The sequence below is a fragment of the Myodes glareolus genome, chromosome 1 (genome assembly GCF_982192425.1).
Source record: "Myodes glareolus chromosome 1, mMyoGla1.1, whole genome shotgun sequence".
NCBI lineage: Eukaryota > Metazoa > Chordata > Mammalia > Rodentia > Cricetidae > Myodes > Myodes glareolus.
Genome location: NC_142026.1, coordinates 139,632,905 through 139,646,530, shown reverse-complemented (window position 1 = coordinate 139,646,530; position 13,626 = coordinate 139,632,905). Strand labels below are relative to the sequence as shown.

Sequence of the window (13,626 nt, the reverse complement as noted above, 5' to 3'; positions counted from 1 at the left end):
GATTGACGAAGCGCCGGACGGCCGTAAGGCGTCCCCGGGTGTCGTGAAGCGGGCGCAGGGTGAGAACGCCGAGGGCTCCTGCCGGGTCGACGCCAGTGTCATCCGTGTGGGTAGCGGCTTCACCGCCGAACGCAGGGCCATGGCTGGGACGCTGGTGCGCAAAGCGGCCGACTATGTCCGGAGCAAGGAATTCCGGGACTATCTCATGAGGTGAGCCTCGGGGTAGGCTATGGGAGAGCCGCGCGCCACGGGACAACCCTGCGGCGCAGTGCCGAGGTGGGCGAGCCGCGCGCGCGCGAACCGTGTGCCCACCCGTGACCAGGGGGCTGACTGCGGGTGACCGAGGGGACGCCGCTTCACCCGTGACCAAAGGGACGGAAGGGACTCTGCTCCCAGCCGTGACCAAGGGGACGACTGCAGGTGACCGGGAGGACGCCGCTTCACCCGTGACCAAAGGGACGGAAGGGACTCTGCCCCCAGCCGTGACCAAGGGGACGCTGCTCCCACCCGTGACCAAAGGAAAGGAAGGGACTCTGCTCTCTCCCTTGACCAAGGGGACGACTGCAGGTGACCGAGGGGACGGCGCTCCCGGGCAGGGCGACCTAGGGGCTGGCAGGTGACAGACAGCAGACAAGAGTTGAAAGACGTAGGGTGACTGTAGGGACGCCGCTCCCGCTCGTGACCGGGCGGGCGAACGCCGCCCCTGGGCAGGCAGTCGAGGTGCCCTTGTGTGTGTTGACGTGGGGACACTGGGTGCCACCACCCCCTTCCTCGTGTCCCCATCGTCACGGGCCTGGGACTTGGCGGAAGCGGTGCTGGAATGTTCCCGGACGCGCCGAGCTGGGTGATGGGTGCTAGAATTCGCCGCATCCAGGTCGTTTTTCCTTCCGACCAGTGTGTGTGAACTGCAGCCAAGCAGCCTGAGAGCCGCGGGCTTTTCCTTGCAGTTGTGTGTCGGGGGGACTTGACATTGAGCGATTGAAGAGGGCACTTTCTAGAACTCATTTTCACGTAAAATCTTCTGCTGCCTGCTTCTATTTATAAGTATTTCATAAGACTTAGAAACAGTTTAAAATATTTCCAAGCATAATTTTATTTTCTTGTGATTGTTAAACCTCCATTAAGTGGAAGGCTGCTGTTTAACTTTTAGCTCTTTTTTTCCCTAGGAAAATACTTTTCTTTCTAGAACTTAACCCTGGTGATATATATATTCTCAGTTATTTCTTCTAGACGCCACCCTCTCAACGACTTTGCTTGACTTTAGGAAGGGAGAATACATTATAAATAGAGAATTAATTCTGACTCTGTGCTGTGTGGAGATGCGACTCTAGTCCTTTGTATTCTGTGAATGACTTCATTGCGGCCATCGCCAACTAAAGCTCCCGTGAGTTTGCAGCCTGCCGACGGTTCACATTGTCTAGACTGAAGCCCTTCTAGAATTCGAAAAACTTTTTTTCATTTTTTGAGACAGGTCTCATTTAATGCAGGCTGGCCTCCCAGCTCGCTATATAGCTCGGGGTGATCTTGAATTTGTGATCCTTTTGCCTCCCCTGCTAGGCCAGCCAGTCCTGGTGCCTCCTCGCTTTGTGAAGTTGTATGTGTGCTTTAGTGGCTGCAATGCTGGACAAACATGATTTTATTTATTTATGAGTCAAATTTCTATGGTAGCCCTTGCTGGCCTGGAACTCACAGAGATCCTACTTTCCCCGCCTCCTGGGTGCTGGGATGAAAGGTGTGCGCCCTACCACCAGGCTTGTGTGCACCCCACCACCCAGCCTGTAAGAGCAGCTGTACTCAAACTGCTGAGTCACCTCCCCACCCCTTATTATTTTTATTTTTAGTTCTGTTTTGTGTTTGAGACAAGGTCTCTACATATCTCTGGCTGTCCCAGAATTTACTATGTAGACTAGGCTGAGATTTATTTGCTTCTGCCTCCTGAGTGCTGGGATTAAAGGTGGGTGCCACCACTATACCTGGCTTCAAAGTCTTTTTCTTAAGCAGCTATTTCCTTATGTACCTTACTGACAATAAAACAGCCCTTTATTCTCTTTCAGTCTTCTTAGATTTTTGGTTAAATTAGAATGAGCGAGTAAGACTTGTAGTTTAAGGACTACATGTACAGATTAGAGGTTTATTTTCGAGTTTATTATATATTAGAACAGAGGTGACTGTACACATGCGCGTGTGCGCACACACCACACACACACAGCCACTCACACGCTCACAACTCTGAGGTTAATGAGCTCTTGGCAGTGAATATTCTAAGTTGACTTTAACTTTTGTGTTCCCTGGAAAGCTTTATATCAGCTGGGCAGTGGTGGTGCTGGGCGGTGGTGGTGCACACCTTTAATCCCAGACAAGAGCTAGTTCCAGGACAGGCTCCAAATTACAGAGAAACCAAAAAAAAGAAGAGTTTATATTATTTTCCTAAGAAAGTTGTGGTGGAAATAGCAGAACATGTCCTAAACATGGAGTTAGAGTGAAAAGAACCCAGAACTTCACCTGCCACTGGGGAAAACTAATATTTAGACCAAGCAGAAAACTTGGTCCTCTGAACACCCAGCTTGTGAAGCCAGAATGGAAGGAAGAATGGGGCATAAAAATGGCCGTGGAAGAGAGCAGGGTTTGGGTTCTTTAGGGGAACTGGGGGTTGAGGCAAGCTTTCATTGTGTGGCCAGAGACCTGCCTGCCTCTGCCTCCCAAGTGCTGGCAGTAAAGGTGTGTGCCACCATAGCCAGCCTGGTGCCTTCTGCCCGTACCACCCTTCTTTCTGCATGCAGCACTGTTTCTCACATTCGGCCTTTGGACTCTCAGCACTTTCTTGTTCTATTATTGACCTTCAGAATTAATGACGATGAAAATGTTGACCTAGCCATAGAGAGTGTCTGGATAGCTGGAAAGTCCAGTTTATCCAGTTTACTGAGGTCTTTACCATTTTACACAGGTTCTGATTGTTAAATTACAACTAAAATATTTTTAAAAATTGAAATATAGGTGAGCATTTTTAGCAAAATACGTAATTATAATCCAGACAACCTTAAAATCTCATCCCATGTGGTCGGGATATAAAATAAATGAAAAAGTGTACTTTATTTTAAAAAAAAAATCCCATTTAAATAGTGTTATAAATAAGACTTTTAGGCTGTTGATTGGATCCTCTTCATATGATGAAAGTATTTAAGTTATAAATGAGTTTACAGTTAACTATGTTCCCTAAAATAGCCGTGTATACTGGGAAGAATGGAACAGAACGTAAAGATGATATAATTGTCTATATAGACAATCCCAAAGGACCAAAACTCTATGGAACTAACAAGGGATAATAGCAAGGTAATAAGATAATAGTTAGTGTACAACATTAATATCTAAAGGTCTGTTGCTTTTCTATTTACTTCCAACTAATAAGTGCAACTTGCAATTAAAATGTGCTGTCCTTTACATCATCAGCATTTACTCAAATGCTGAAGCCTCATTGGTGTTGGGTGCTGGGATTGGATCCAGGGCCTGTGTGTATTAAACACACAGTCTACCACTAAGCCATATTCCTAGCCCTAAATGAAATAGATGTAGATAAAAAATCTAGCAAAGTTATACATGAGAGCTATCTAAGAAAACAGCTGTGAAAGATAACCAAAGAGACAAGTAATGGAGCGGAGCTACCCCAAGTCCACAGAGGGAAAGGCTAGGTGTCCAAGATTCCGTTCTTCCCAGCTTAATTTGCAGAATCAGTGCACTGCCAACCAACAAACGGATTCTGGACTTTATGTACAGTTTGGTGCCCAGTAACACCAAGAGGTAAAACAGTAAATTAGTAGATGAGTAGCTAATATAGGAGGCAGAAGCCCCAGTGTAACCCATACGTACTGCGGAAGAACAGAGTGGGGAGGCTGACACTGCCCAGTTTTACAGTCACCAAACCTGTGCTCCTAACACAGGGCTAAACAAACAGATCAGTGGCACCGCCTAGACAGGCCATAAGTAAACACAGTACAGTCAACTGAACTTTGGCCAAGGAGCAAAGGCAAAATAATGTAGCAAAGACAGTCTTCGACAAATGATGCCAGCAAGTGGCCATCCACATTTTAAAAAAAAAAAATTTAGACATGTCCTATGTCTTTAGCAAAATGTTTTCTCAATTTACATTTATAGATCTAAACATAAAGTGCAAACTATAGACTATGGGAGAAAAATTAAATTACCTGGGGTTGGCAATGACTTTTTAGATACAGTACCAAAGACATGATCCATCAAAGAAAGAATGGGCGAACTAACCTTCTTTAAGACTAAAATTTTCAGCTGAGCATGGTGGTTCATGCCTGTAAGTGCTGTACATAGGATGTGGAGGCATGAGGATTGAGACTTCCAAACCAGCCTGGGCTACACAAGGAGACCCTGCCTCAGAAAACAATGCTAAAATGTCTGCTGTGTGAAACAGAAAACAGACCTAAAGGCATTTGAGCACTGTTACCTGAAATATACCAAGTTCCTGAGATAACTGAACTGAAGCTGGCTGAGCATCATAACAGATCGAATGAAGACACCAGACGGCAAGTCAGCCTATGAAAGTTGCTCCTCAGCCCTGTCATCATAGGAAGAAATGCACAGAAGTCAGTGAAAAATCACAGAAACATGTCACCCAAACACGCATCTCTGACAGTTCCGGAGCTGCTTTGGAGCTATGGGAACTCTTCACTACTGGTAGAAATACAAATGGACCCACTCTGGAGTACAGTTCAGCCTTTCTTATAAAACTTGACCTCCTCCTGCTATATATCAGAAATCATACTCCTGATAGAAACAGAGGACTTAAATTTATTTCCACACAGGGTCCTACATATGGCCTTTTATAGCAGCTCTATGCATAATTGTTCAAACTTGGCATCAAACAAGTTGTCTTTCAGTGAACGAGTGGTTAGTGGAATATCCAGACAGTAGAATATTGTTTAGGGCCAAAAGAAAATCAGTTACAAAATCATAAAAAGATATAAAGGAAACTTAAGTTCACATCACTAAATGAAATAAGTCAACTTGAAAATAAATATAGTTCAAGATGCTGTAATCAGGATTCAGGCTTTTGTCAAAAGCTCTGAGCCTGCAAAAGGATCTCTGGTGGGCAACTAAAAGCAGAATTAAAACTTCACATTTGCCTGGGGGTGAGCATTCAGTTTTGTGCTGACTTCTGAGAGGAGAGAACCTTTATTGAGAAAATGTCTCCACAAAATTGGACTGTGGGCGGTCCTGTACAACAGCATCCTAACTAGTGATAATGCGGGAGGCCCAGCTCGTTGTTTGGTGCCCTGGATTCTAACGGGAAGCAGGCTGAGCAAACCAGGATACAAGCTAATGCACAGCCTAGTTCCTCCCTTGTGTAAAGGTTCCCGCGTCCCTTGAGTTCCTGTCCTGACGACCTCAGATGCTGGGCCATTACCTTGAAGTGTACTCCAAATAAATCCTTTCCTTCCCAAGTTGCTTTTTGGTCTTGGTGTTTTATCACTTAATATAGAAATAGAAATGCTAACTAAGACGGATTTGCTGTCTAGAACATGTTAAAAAGAGCTGACATGAAGCCGGGTGTGGAGGTATATTCCCTTAAACCTGGCACTTGGGAGACAGAGGCAGGTGCGTCTCTTCAAGTTCAGAGCTAGCCTGGTCTACATAGCAACTGTGAATTTTAACCAGACAGGGATACACAATGAGACCCCGTCTGAAAGGGGGGAAGGGACTGGGTGTGGTGGCACCTGTAACCCCAGCACCAGGGCAGTGGAGACAGGCAGATCCCTGGGGTTTGCTGGCCAGTATGCCTAATCTAATTTGCAAACTCCAGGACAATACAAACAAACAAAAACTAAGCTGGGTATCTCCTGAAAAGAATAACAGCTGAGGTTGTCTTCTGGCCTCCATCATTTATGTGCACATCAGTATGGACACACAGAAAAGCATCTTTGCCTTCATTCTGCATCCGTCTTCTCTGCTGCCTTAAACTTGAGGTCAGATTCCTGCCCAGTTCTGCAAGTAAACATGTTAATTATTTAAGGAGCATTAGTCTAAAACTGGTAATGCAAAGCTGCTCCATCCTAAAGTGACCTAGTCATCTTCTTCCCCTCTGAAGTCCGAGGATACCACCATGAGGGTAGCTAAGGTATTTTCAAAATCCAGGAACAATGAGACTTGGAGGCAGATCACCCAGTGATGGGACTGAGGCTCCCCTTAAGTGGGAAAAATTATTTCATGAGAAGCACCCCGCCCCTCGTCTACCCACTCATCCACCCACATTCACACACACAGTAATTTTCCACAGCAAGACTACACAGAAGCAGACCTGAGAAATGACCAACCAGAACGCACTGACCACCACTGCTTACTATGCATACTTCTTGTCTCTGCTTTTGTTCCTTCCCTACTGTAATCTTCCAGCTGTTGCCAGTACCTTAAAGGTAGCTCTTAGAATATTATTCCCCTGTTCCCATTTTGTGACCATATTGAACAAACTGCTTCATGGCTATGTCTTTGATTGGACTCTTGGAGCTGTGCCTTAGTTAGGATTTCTATTGCTGTGAAGAGAAGAGATACCGTGACCATGGCAGCTCTTATAAAGGAAAAACATCTAATTGAGGTGGCAGCTTACAGTTCAAAAGTAATGTCCATTATCAGCATGGCAGGAAACATGGTGGCATGCAGGCTATCATGGTGCTGGCTACACTTTAATCAGAAGGCAACAGTAAGTGACCTGAATATCACACTGAGTAAAGCTTGAGCACAAGAGACTTCAAAGCCTGCCCCTACAATGACACACTTCCTCCAACAAGACTACACCTATTCCACATTGCCTCACCTCCTAATAGTACCATGAATAGCCAAATCTGGTCTGCTGGGACTCTGAGTCAGGCCTAACTTGACACAAACTAGGGTTATCTGGGAAAAGAGAATATCATTTGAAGAATTCTCTCATCAGACTGCCCTGATTTTCTTACTACTTTTGATGATACAATAGGCTCAGCCCAGTGTGGGCAGTGCTACCCCTGGGCACATAGTCCTAGGCTGAGCAAGCCATGGAAGGTTAGCCAGTAACTAGTGTTCCATTGTTCTGTCTGCCTCAGTTCCTGCCTTGAGTTTTTGCTCTGACTTCCCTTCATGATGGGCTGTAGGCCATAAGATAAAACAAACCCTTTCCTCTTCAAGTTGCTTTTGGCTGTGGTCTTTATCACAGCAACAGAAAGCAAATGGAGACAAATTCTAACCATGTGACATTCTGGAAAAGACAAAGAGCAAGAGAAGGATGACAAGGCAGAGTGCAAGGGTTTTTAGGGCAGTGGGACTCCGGTGGCCTTGTCTGGTATGTCAGTATGTGGCATGTGCCACCCAGCCCAACGCGACAGCTGGAGTCCCCCATGTCAACCCAAATGTAATGTTTTCATAGTCAACTGAAATACAGCAGATGACCAAATAAAGAGAAAATGAAACATTACATTACTGCCCCCAAGTTACAGTTGAAAATAGCCACACTTGCCATCGGTGTCAAGCTGTAACTTGTATGTTGCTTGTAAATTTACCTTTGTTTGGAGCATGTACTGTTACATAATGGGGAACACAGTTCTTTCTAGTGTGGCTCTGCACAAGTGTGCTTTTCATATATTTTTAAACACATAGAATGCATGTGCCTAAGGCATGAAGCATTGCTTTTTACATTGTTTTATTACATATGGGCTTGTATGGGTGTATATTAAATGTGTGGGTGCTTGTGGAGGGCGGAAGAGGGTGTTAGATCCCCTGGAACTAGAATTATCAGCAGTTATGAGCTGCCCAACGCAAGAGAGCTCAAGTTCTCTAGAAGAATAGCTGATCTATCTCTCTAGCCCTCACTTTGCAGATTTTTGTGTTTTGTTTTTAATGTGTATTTTTGTGAACCTGCATATCTGCACCACCTGCATGCAGTTGCCCACGGAGGCAAAGAAAAGGCATAGCAGCCTATGGAACTGAATGTATAGATAGTTGTAAGCCGCCGTGTGTGCTGGGAATGGAGCCTAGGTCCTTTGCAAGACAGAGCTCTGTTAGATGCTCCTAAGTAAACCATCTCTGCTCCAGCCCCACAAAACTTTTATTTTAAAAGTCTTTTTTGTTTTGTGGGGGTTTTTCTGTGTATGTGGGGTGGTTTCGAGACAGGGTTTCTCTGTAGTTTTGGAGCCTGTTCTGGAACTAGCTTTTGTAGACCAGGCTGGCCTCCAACTCACAGAGATCCTCCTGCCTCTGCCTCCTGAGTGCTGGGATTAAATGTGTCTGCCACTACCACCCAGACTGTTTTGTTTTGAGACAGGGTTTCTTTCTATTTAGTCCTAACTGTTCTGGAACTCATTCTGTAGACTAGATTGCCTCAAATTCACAGAGATCTTCCTGCCTCTACTTCTCGAGGCAGGAAAGGCGTGCACCACCGCTGCTCAGCATTCACATTGTATTTCTATTGGGCAGCTCAGTGCTAAAGATGAAACTTATTTTCATAGAGCAAAGATTTTTATTTCACTTGTTATTACATATGATTCCTTAAAAAGTTATTTTTCACTTACTCTATGTGAGGAGGTTCGATTGTCATAGCTCACTTGTGAAGGTCAGAGAACAACATGGGATTCACTCACTCCCTCCTTACAATGTAGGTCCTGAGAATCAAGCTCAGTTGTTAGACTTGGTGACAGGCACCACTTCCTGGGCCATCTGGCCAGCCCCAACTTACACTGTGTTGCTAGCATGTGACTAAAACTTAAATGCATGTGAGTTGAATGGACTAGAACTGTTTGGAAGTATCTGATTCTTTTTCTCTTTGTTTTGTTCCCTCCATGTCTTCTCTGTCTGAACCTTGGTGACTACACAAAATAGTACGGTAAGAAAATTGTATCCATTCTGGGCACTTGTGGACTTTCTGCTTAATAGAGTTACAGACACCAGGCATGTTGGGGTGGCCTGACTCCCACGCTCGATGGTAAGCTGTAGTGAAGCATTCTCCTGGGCCCGCCTCTCTAGACCACAGCCTGCAATGCTTCAGTACCTAGAGTCCCTTTAGAACTGGCAGCTGTTGACAAGGGGGTGGGGAGGCAGACTGAGGTGGTCTCCATGGCTTGCTTTCCATGTGACAGATCCCACAACATGAGCTTGTTCCTTTTAACATTTTTGCATATAATTGATAAATGTTAATCACAAAATTCCTTGTTTTTCTATAAATTAACTGCAATTTCTGGCAACTTAAACCAGACACACATTTCAGAGCAGGGAAGAGAGAATTACAGTTTCATACCAGATAAAGAATATGCATTGAAAGCTTTCTTTGTTGAAATGATTTGTGCTGTATGTATGTTTGTCTGTCTGTTAGTAACAGAGACTTGCCTTGTAGACCAGGCTAACTTACCTTTCATTCATTCCTTTGTTTGTGAGACAGGGTCTCTCCAAGTAGCCTTGGCTGGTCTGGAGCTTGATATGTTAAACCAGGCTAACCTCAAACTGACTCCCCTACCTCTACCACCCAAAGCTGGGACTAAATGTGTGTACTGCCATACCTGGCTAGGTCAAATTGAACTCAGTGTCTTCCTGCCATAGATGCGAAGTGTTGGGACGTAGACTGAGTCATCACATCTAGCATCCTGTGTTTTAAGGAATATATTAAATGTAGCTCAGTGCCATAGTTCTCTGTGTGTTTCTTAGCTTAACTAGAAATCTTTCAGGCACCTGGACAGCTTTGGATGTATTCCACTGTCTGTCCCCCTTGGGCAGAAGGCAGGTTATATCTGGTAGAGAGGGCTGTACGTCCCTCATAGAGTAATGCTCCAGGCTTTGTTACGGACATAACAATCTGTGCGTCATAATGTAGATATCAAATCAAGACAACCATCCAGTGCAAAGCAGTGGGAAGAGATTAACGGGAAAGAGATGGAAATAGACCAAGTGGAGAAAGAAAGGAGGAAAAGCAACATTATTGTGGAGCAATAGAGTTGAGGATGAAGCAACATCTAATAAGGAGACAGGTAGGAAAGAAATCCAAAGGCTAATCAAGGAGTGAGTACTTCCCCTTACGAAGGTCTGGGGGTGTAGGGAAATGAGAGTTAGTGTCTAAGACACGAGCAGTGAACAGCTTACCTAGGTAATAGGAGTTTGACTGCATGAAGACTGGTTGTTCGACACAGACATCCAGAGATTCACCCAGAGAAACCAACAAGGCCTGACCATAGAGATTATAACTCACGTTAAGTTGGGCAGTCCTTATGCTGGCTGAATAGAAATTTTATCATAATTATTAAAGCATGAACCTCAGTACTTACATTTAGGCTTATTGGGTTAGCATTCCAGCGTATTCTCCTAGCATGCCAAATGTGGACCTAGATTATTTTTCTTGTGTTGCCCTTGTTTTCCTGGAATATTTTAAGATTGTAATGACCTCTTCTCAAAGCAGAGTCTAGAATTTAAGTCTCTGTTCCTCACCATGGCCGTTCAGCTGGGAGTCCAGTGAGAGCCACTTTCACCAGTTAGTGTGTTCAGACTCTATGCACAGTTGTAATTCGGGTGACAAAAATATTGGGCTTAGTACATTTTTTTGCCTCAGAAATTAAAATAAATTAGACATGGCTGCTATTGAACAGTTTAATTTTGGTTACTTTAGATATAGTTTTAGAATGAAAGATTATCAGATTATCTGCTTTTTTTAAATTACTTCAAAAGTATTTTCAAACAGATGTCATTTCCTAAGGTGGAGGACTCTGTAGATTTTCAAGTTCTTTGATCTTAATATGGTTCATGTACAGGCTGGAAAATATTTCTTTACTTGAGCTGAAGAGATAGCTCAGCAGTTAAGTATAAGTACTGTTCTTGCAAAGAACCTGAGCTCTGTTCCCAATACCCATGATGGATTGGATGGTCCACAACCACTTGTAACTCGTTTCCAAGGTATCTGGTGCCCTCTTCTGAACTCCAGGATCACCTATACTTAGACCTGTAGATAACCCCCCACACACATAAATACACTAACACATATACACATAATTTAAAAAATCTTTTAAGCCAGGCATGGTCGTGCATTCCTTTAACCCCAGCAGAAGTAGACAGATCTCTATGAGTTGTCTTTTGTACTACATAGTGAGACTATATCTCAAAAAACCAAAATGAAGCCAGTGGTGGTGCACGCCTTTAATCCAGCACTCAGGGGCAGATGCGGGCAGATCTCCGAGTTCAAGGCCAGCCTGGTCTAGAGAGTAAGTTCCAGGACAACCAGGGCCACACAGAGAAACTCTGTCTTAAAAAAACAAAAAAGTCAATCTTTAAAAAAGTTATTCTTTCCTTCGTACTATTAACCTTTCTTTAGAAAAAGTGTCCAGTTTATGTTCTGCATTTTATTAGTAGATAACTTAATGAAAATTTGAGGGAAAACATTTTGATAGATTTAAATATTATGGATGTTAACAGTGGTTGTAACAAGGCTTACGTTCTGTATAAGGATAGACTCTGTCAGAAGTATCATCTCCCTTCTCTAGCTGGATATTCAGAGATCACTGACTTGTAGTGTGGAAACTGGGGAGTAGCTTGAATAAACAGCCGGGCCGCTCTTAGTTCTGGGCTCACCCTGAAGAACTGACCAGGGAAACAATGAACAATCCAAGGCCGTGGACTGTGACTGGGCAGAGGTGGTGGGAAGGTGGGTGTTCACAGCTTCACTCTGACTCCTCCTTTCTCCCTCTTGTTTATTGCAGCACTTCTGGGGTCCAGTTGCCAATTGGGGTCTCCCCATTGCTGCTATCAATGACATGAAGAAGTCTCCGGAGATCATCAGTGGACCGATGACCTTCGGTAAGAACACGCGGAGGTGAAGGAGGCTGTGACGGGATGTAGGTCCTGCACGTGTCACCACATGTTGTGGTCTGAGGAAGTCACATGAGGAGTGTGAGGGCGTGGAAGAGTGCTGCTCTGAGATAGTCACTTGAAGTGTTGGGGAATGGGAAAGCTATTTGCTTCAGATTTAGTCTGCCTAGTTCAAGTCTGCGTCCTTTTCGTCATCCTCATAGCCAACAGGTTTTATTATAAACTTGATCTGGCAAGGTGTCACATGTTTACGTGACGCCAATATTTGAACATACAGATAAAGGGGAAAGTGTAGATAGCAGTTCTTTCAAAGGATTGCTATAAAAAGGTCTGACACACAGCGAAAATGGCAAGAACTGAATTCCACTTGTTTCTGCTAATACATGTTCCTGAATGTGTCGGTAGTAACAGCAGACGTGCCTGCGATACAGTGCACTCTCCACGAGCCCCAGCCTTAGGTTCACAACCTGAGGAGTGTGTGGAAGAGCTTCTTTTCTTCACTGGGCAGCCTTCAGCCTGCTCTCGGAGATATTCACGCTCTTTTGTTTTGGTGTTTTTACAGCCCTCTGTTGCTATTCTTTGACATTCATGAGATTTGCCTACAAGGTACAGCCTCGAAACTGGCTTCTATTTGCATGCCATGTAACAAACGAAGTGGCCCAGCTCATTCAGGGAGGACGGCTCATCAACTACCAGTAAGCAAATTTTAATACATTGCTTTGAGGAATTAGTGAAAAACTTGATTAACAAAACATGAAAACTAATGTGAAATGGAATGTGCCATTGTTAGAAAACCATGTTACAGACATGTATCTCTCGAAGCATGCATGTGCCATTGTTAGAAAACCATGTTACAGACATATATCTCTTGAAGCATGCAGGGCCTCTGAGACTGGCAGGCTTTTGTTTCTATTGAAATTCTCTCTATTTCCAGGATGAGTAAGAAGGCATCTGCGTAGCAGTGCGAGGATCTGCTCTGGAAAGGGACAGAGCCCCAGCCACTGCTGCCACGCCACAGGTCGCATCGGCATCGATGATCTTGCTGAGGGGAAAACACGGAATGCTATCTTTAATTACCACGCCAACATTATAGAAAAGCCGAGAGTCCCTCAACCAACTCTCTGCTGCCTTATCAATGCTAAAATTTGTCTTCATCAAGAGTAGTTCAAAATATGCAACTAATTTAATAATTTTGAATGATGATTTTATCTGTAGTAATGTGTATATTATCTATTGGGATTTGTGTAATAAAAATCTAAGGAACAAAGTTTTATAACTATAAGCACTTACTCACATTCTTGACTTTTCTTTAATGATTATAGTGTATCCCTCAGTTGGCCACACGTCTACACATTCTTTCCAGTGGTAACAAGTGTTTCCCATAGTGTGCAGGTTCAGATCTGTAACTTAATGGCAATAAATGATTTAAATATTTGCTATTCGAGTGTGGCTGTGTATCTTGCTGTGGTTAGGAAACTGCACGGAAACCATCTAAAGGGATAGTTTCAGAGGAGAGATAGCATTCTCTGAGAGCTGTTGCTGTGGCTTCACGAAATGGAGCCCCGGAGGGCTGTTCCTTTGGAGTCCAGCCCAGCCGTCCACTGCTCACGCCTGAGCCGTTATTCTCAGTCTTCTGAATTGGCGAGGGTGGGGTGGGTGATGGTGGATCAGACGTTGCGAATCACTGATAACCTGGCAGGACCAGAGGCCTCATGCTAGGCTCTCCCCTGCTAAGCTGCATCTGCTGCCACAGCCCAGGCAGCCCCCTGGGAATGGACCAGTGCATGGCTGTCATGA

The 13,626-nt window shown here is 44.4% G+C and overlaps 1 protein-coding gene across 1 annotated transcript; it reads left to right on the top strand.

Moving 5' to 3' along the window:
* The first annotated feature begins 37 nt into the window (after positions 1-37).
* Mpc1 (mitochondrial pyruvate carrier 1) lies at positions 38-13,268 on the top strand. The gene is made up of 5 exons (XM_085687431.2): positions 38-210; positions 2,781-2,784; positions 11,721-11,817; positions 12,392-12,524; positions 12,764-13,268. The coding sequence occupies exons 1-5, from the start codon at positions 140-142 to the stop codon at positions 12,786-12,788; spliced, it is 330 nt and encodes a 109-aa protein (XP_085543557.1). The 5' UTR covers positions 38-139; the 3' UTR covers positions 12,789-13,268.
* The last annotated feature ends 358 nt before the right edge of the window (positions 13,269-13,626 follow it).

Excerpts from the sequence above, each read along its gene's own strand:
- Mpc1 (XM_085687431.2), top strand. The coding sequence starts at position 140 with ATGGCTGGGACGCTGGTGCGCAAAGCGGCCGACTATGTCCGGAGCAAG. Across the intron at positions 11,818-12,391 it reads CAGTGGACCGATGACCTTCG|CCCTCTGTTGCTATTCTTTG; the intron begins GTAAGAACACGC and ends GTGTTTTTACAG. Across the intron at positions 12,525-12,763 it reads GGACGGCTCATCAACTACCA|GATGAGTAAGAAGGCATCTG; the intron begins GTAAGCAAATTT and ends CTCTATTTCCAG.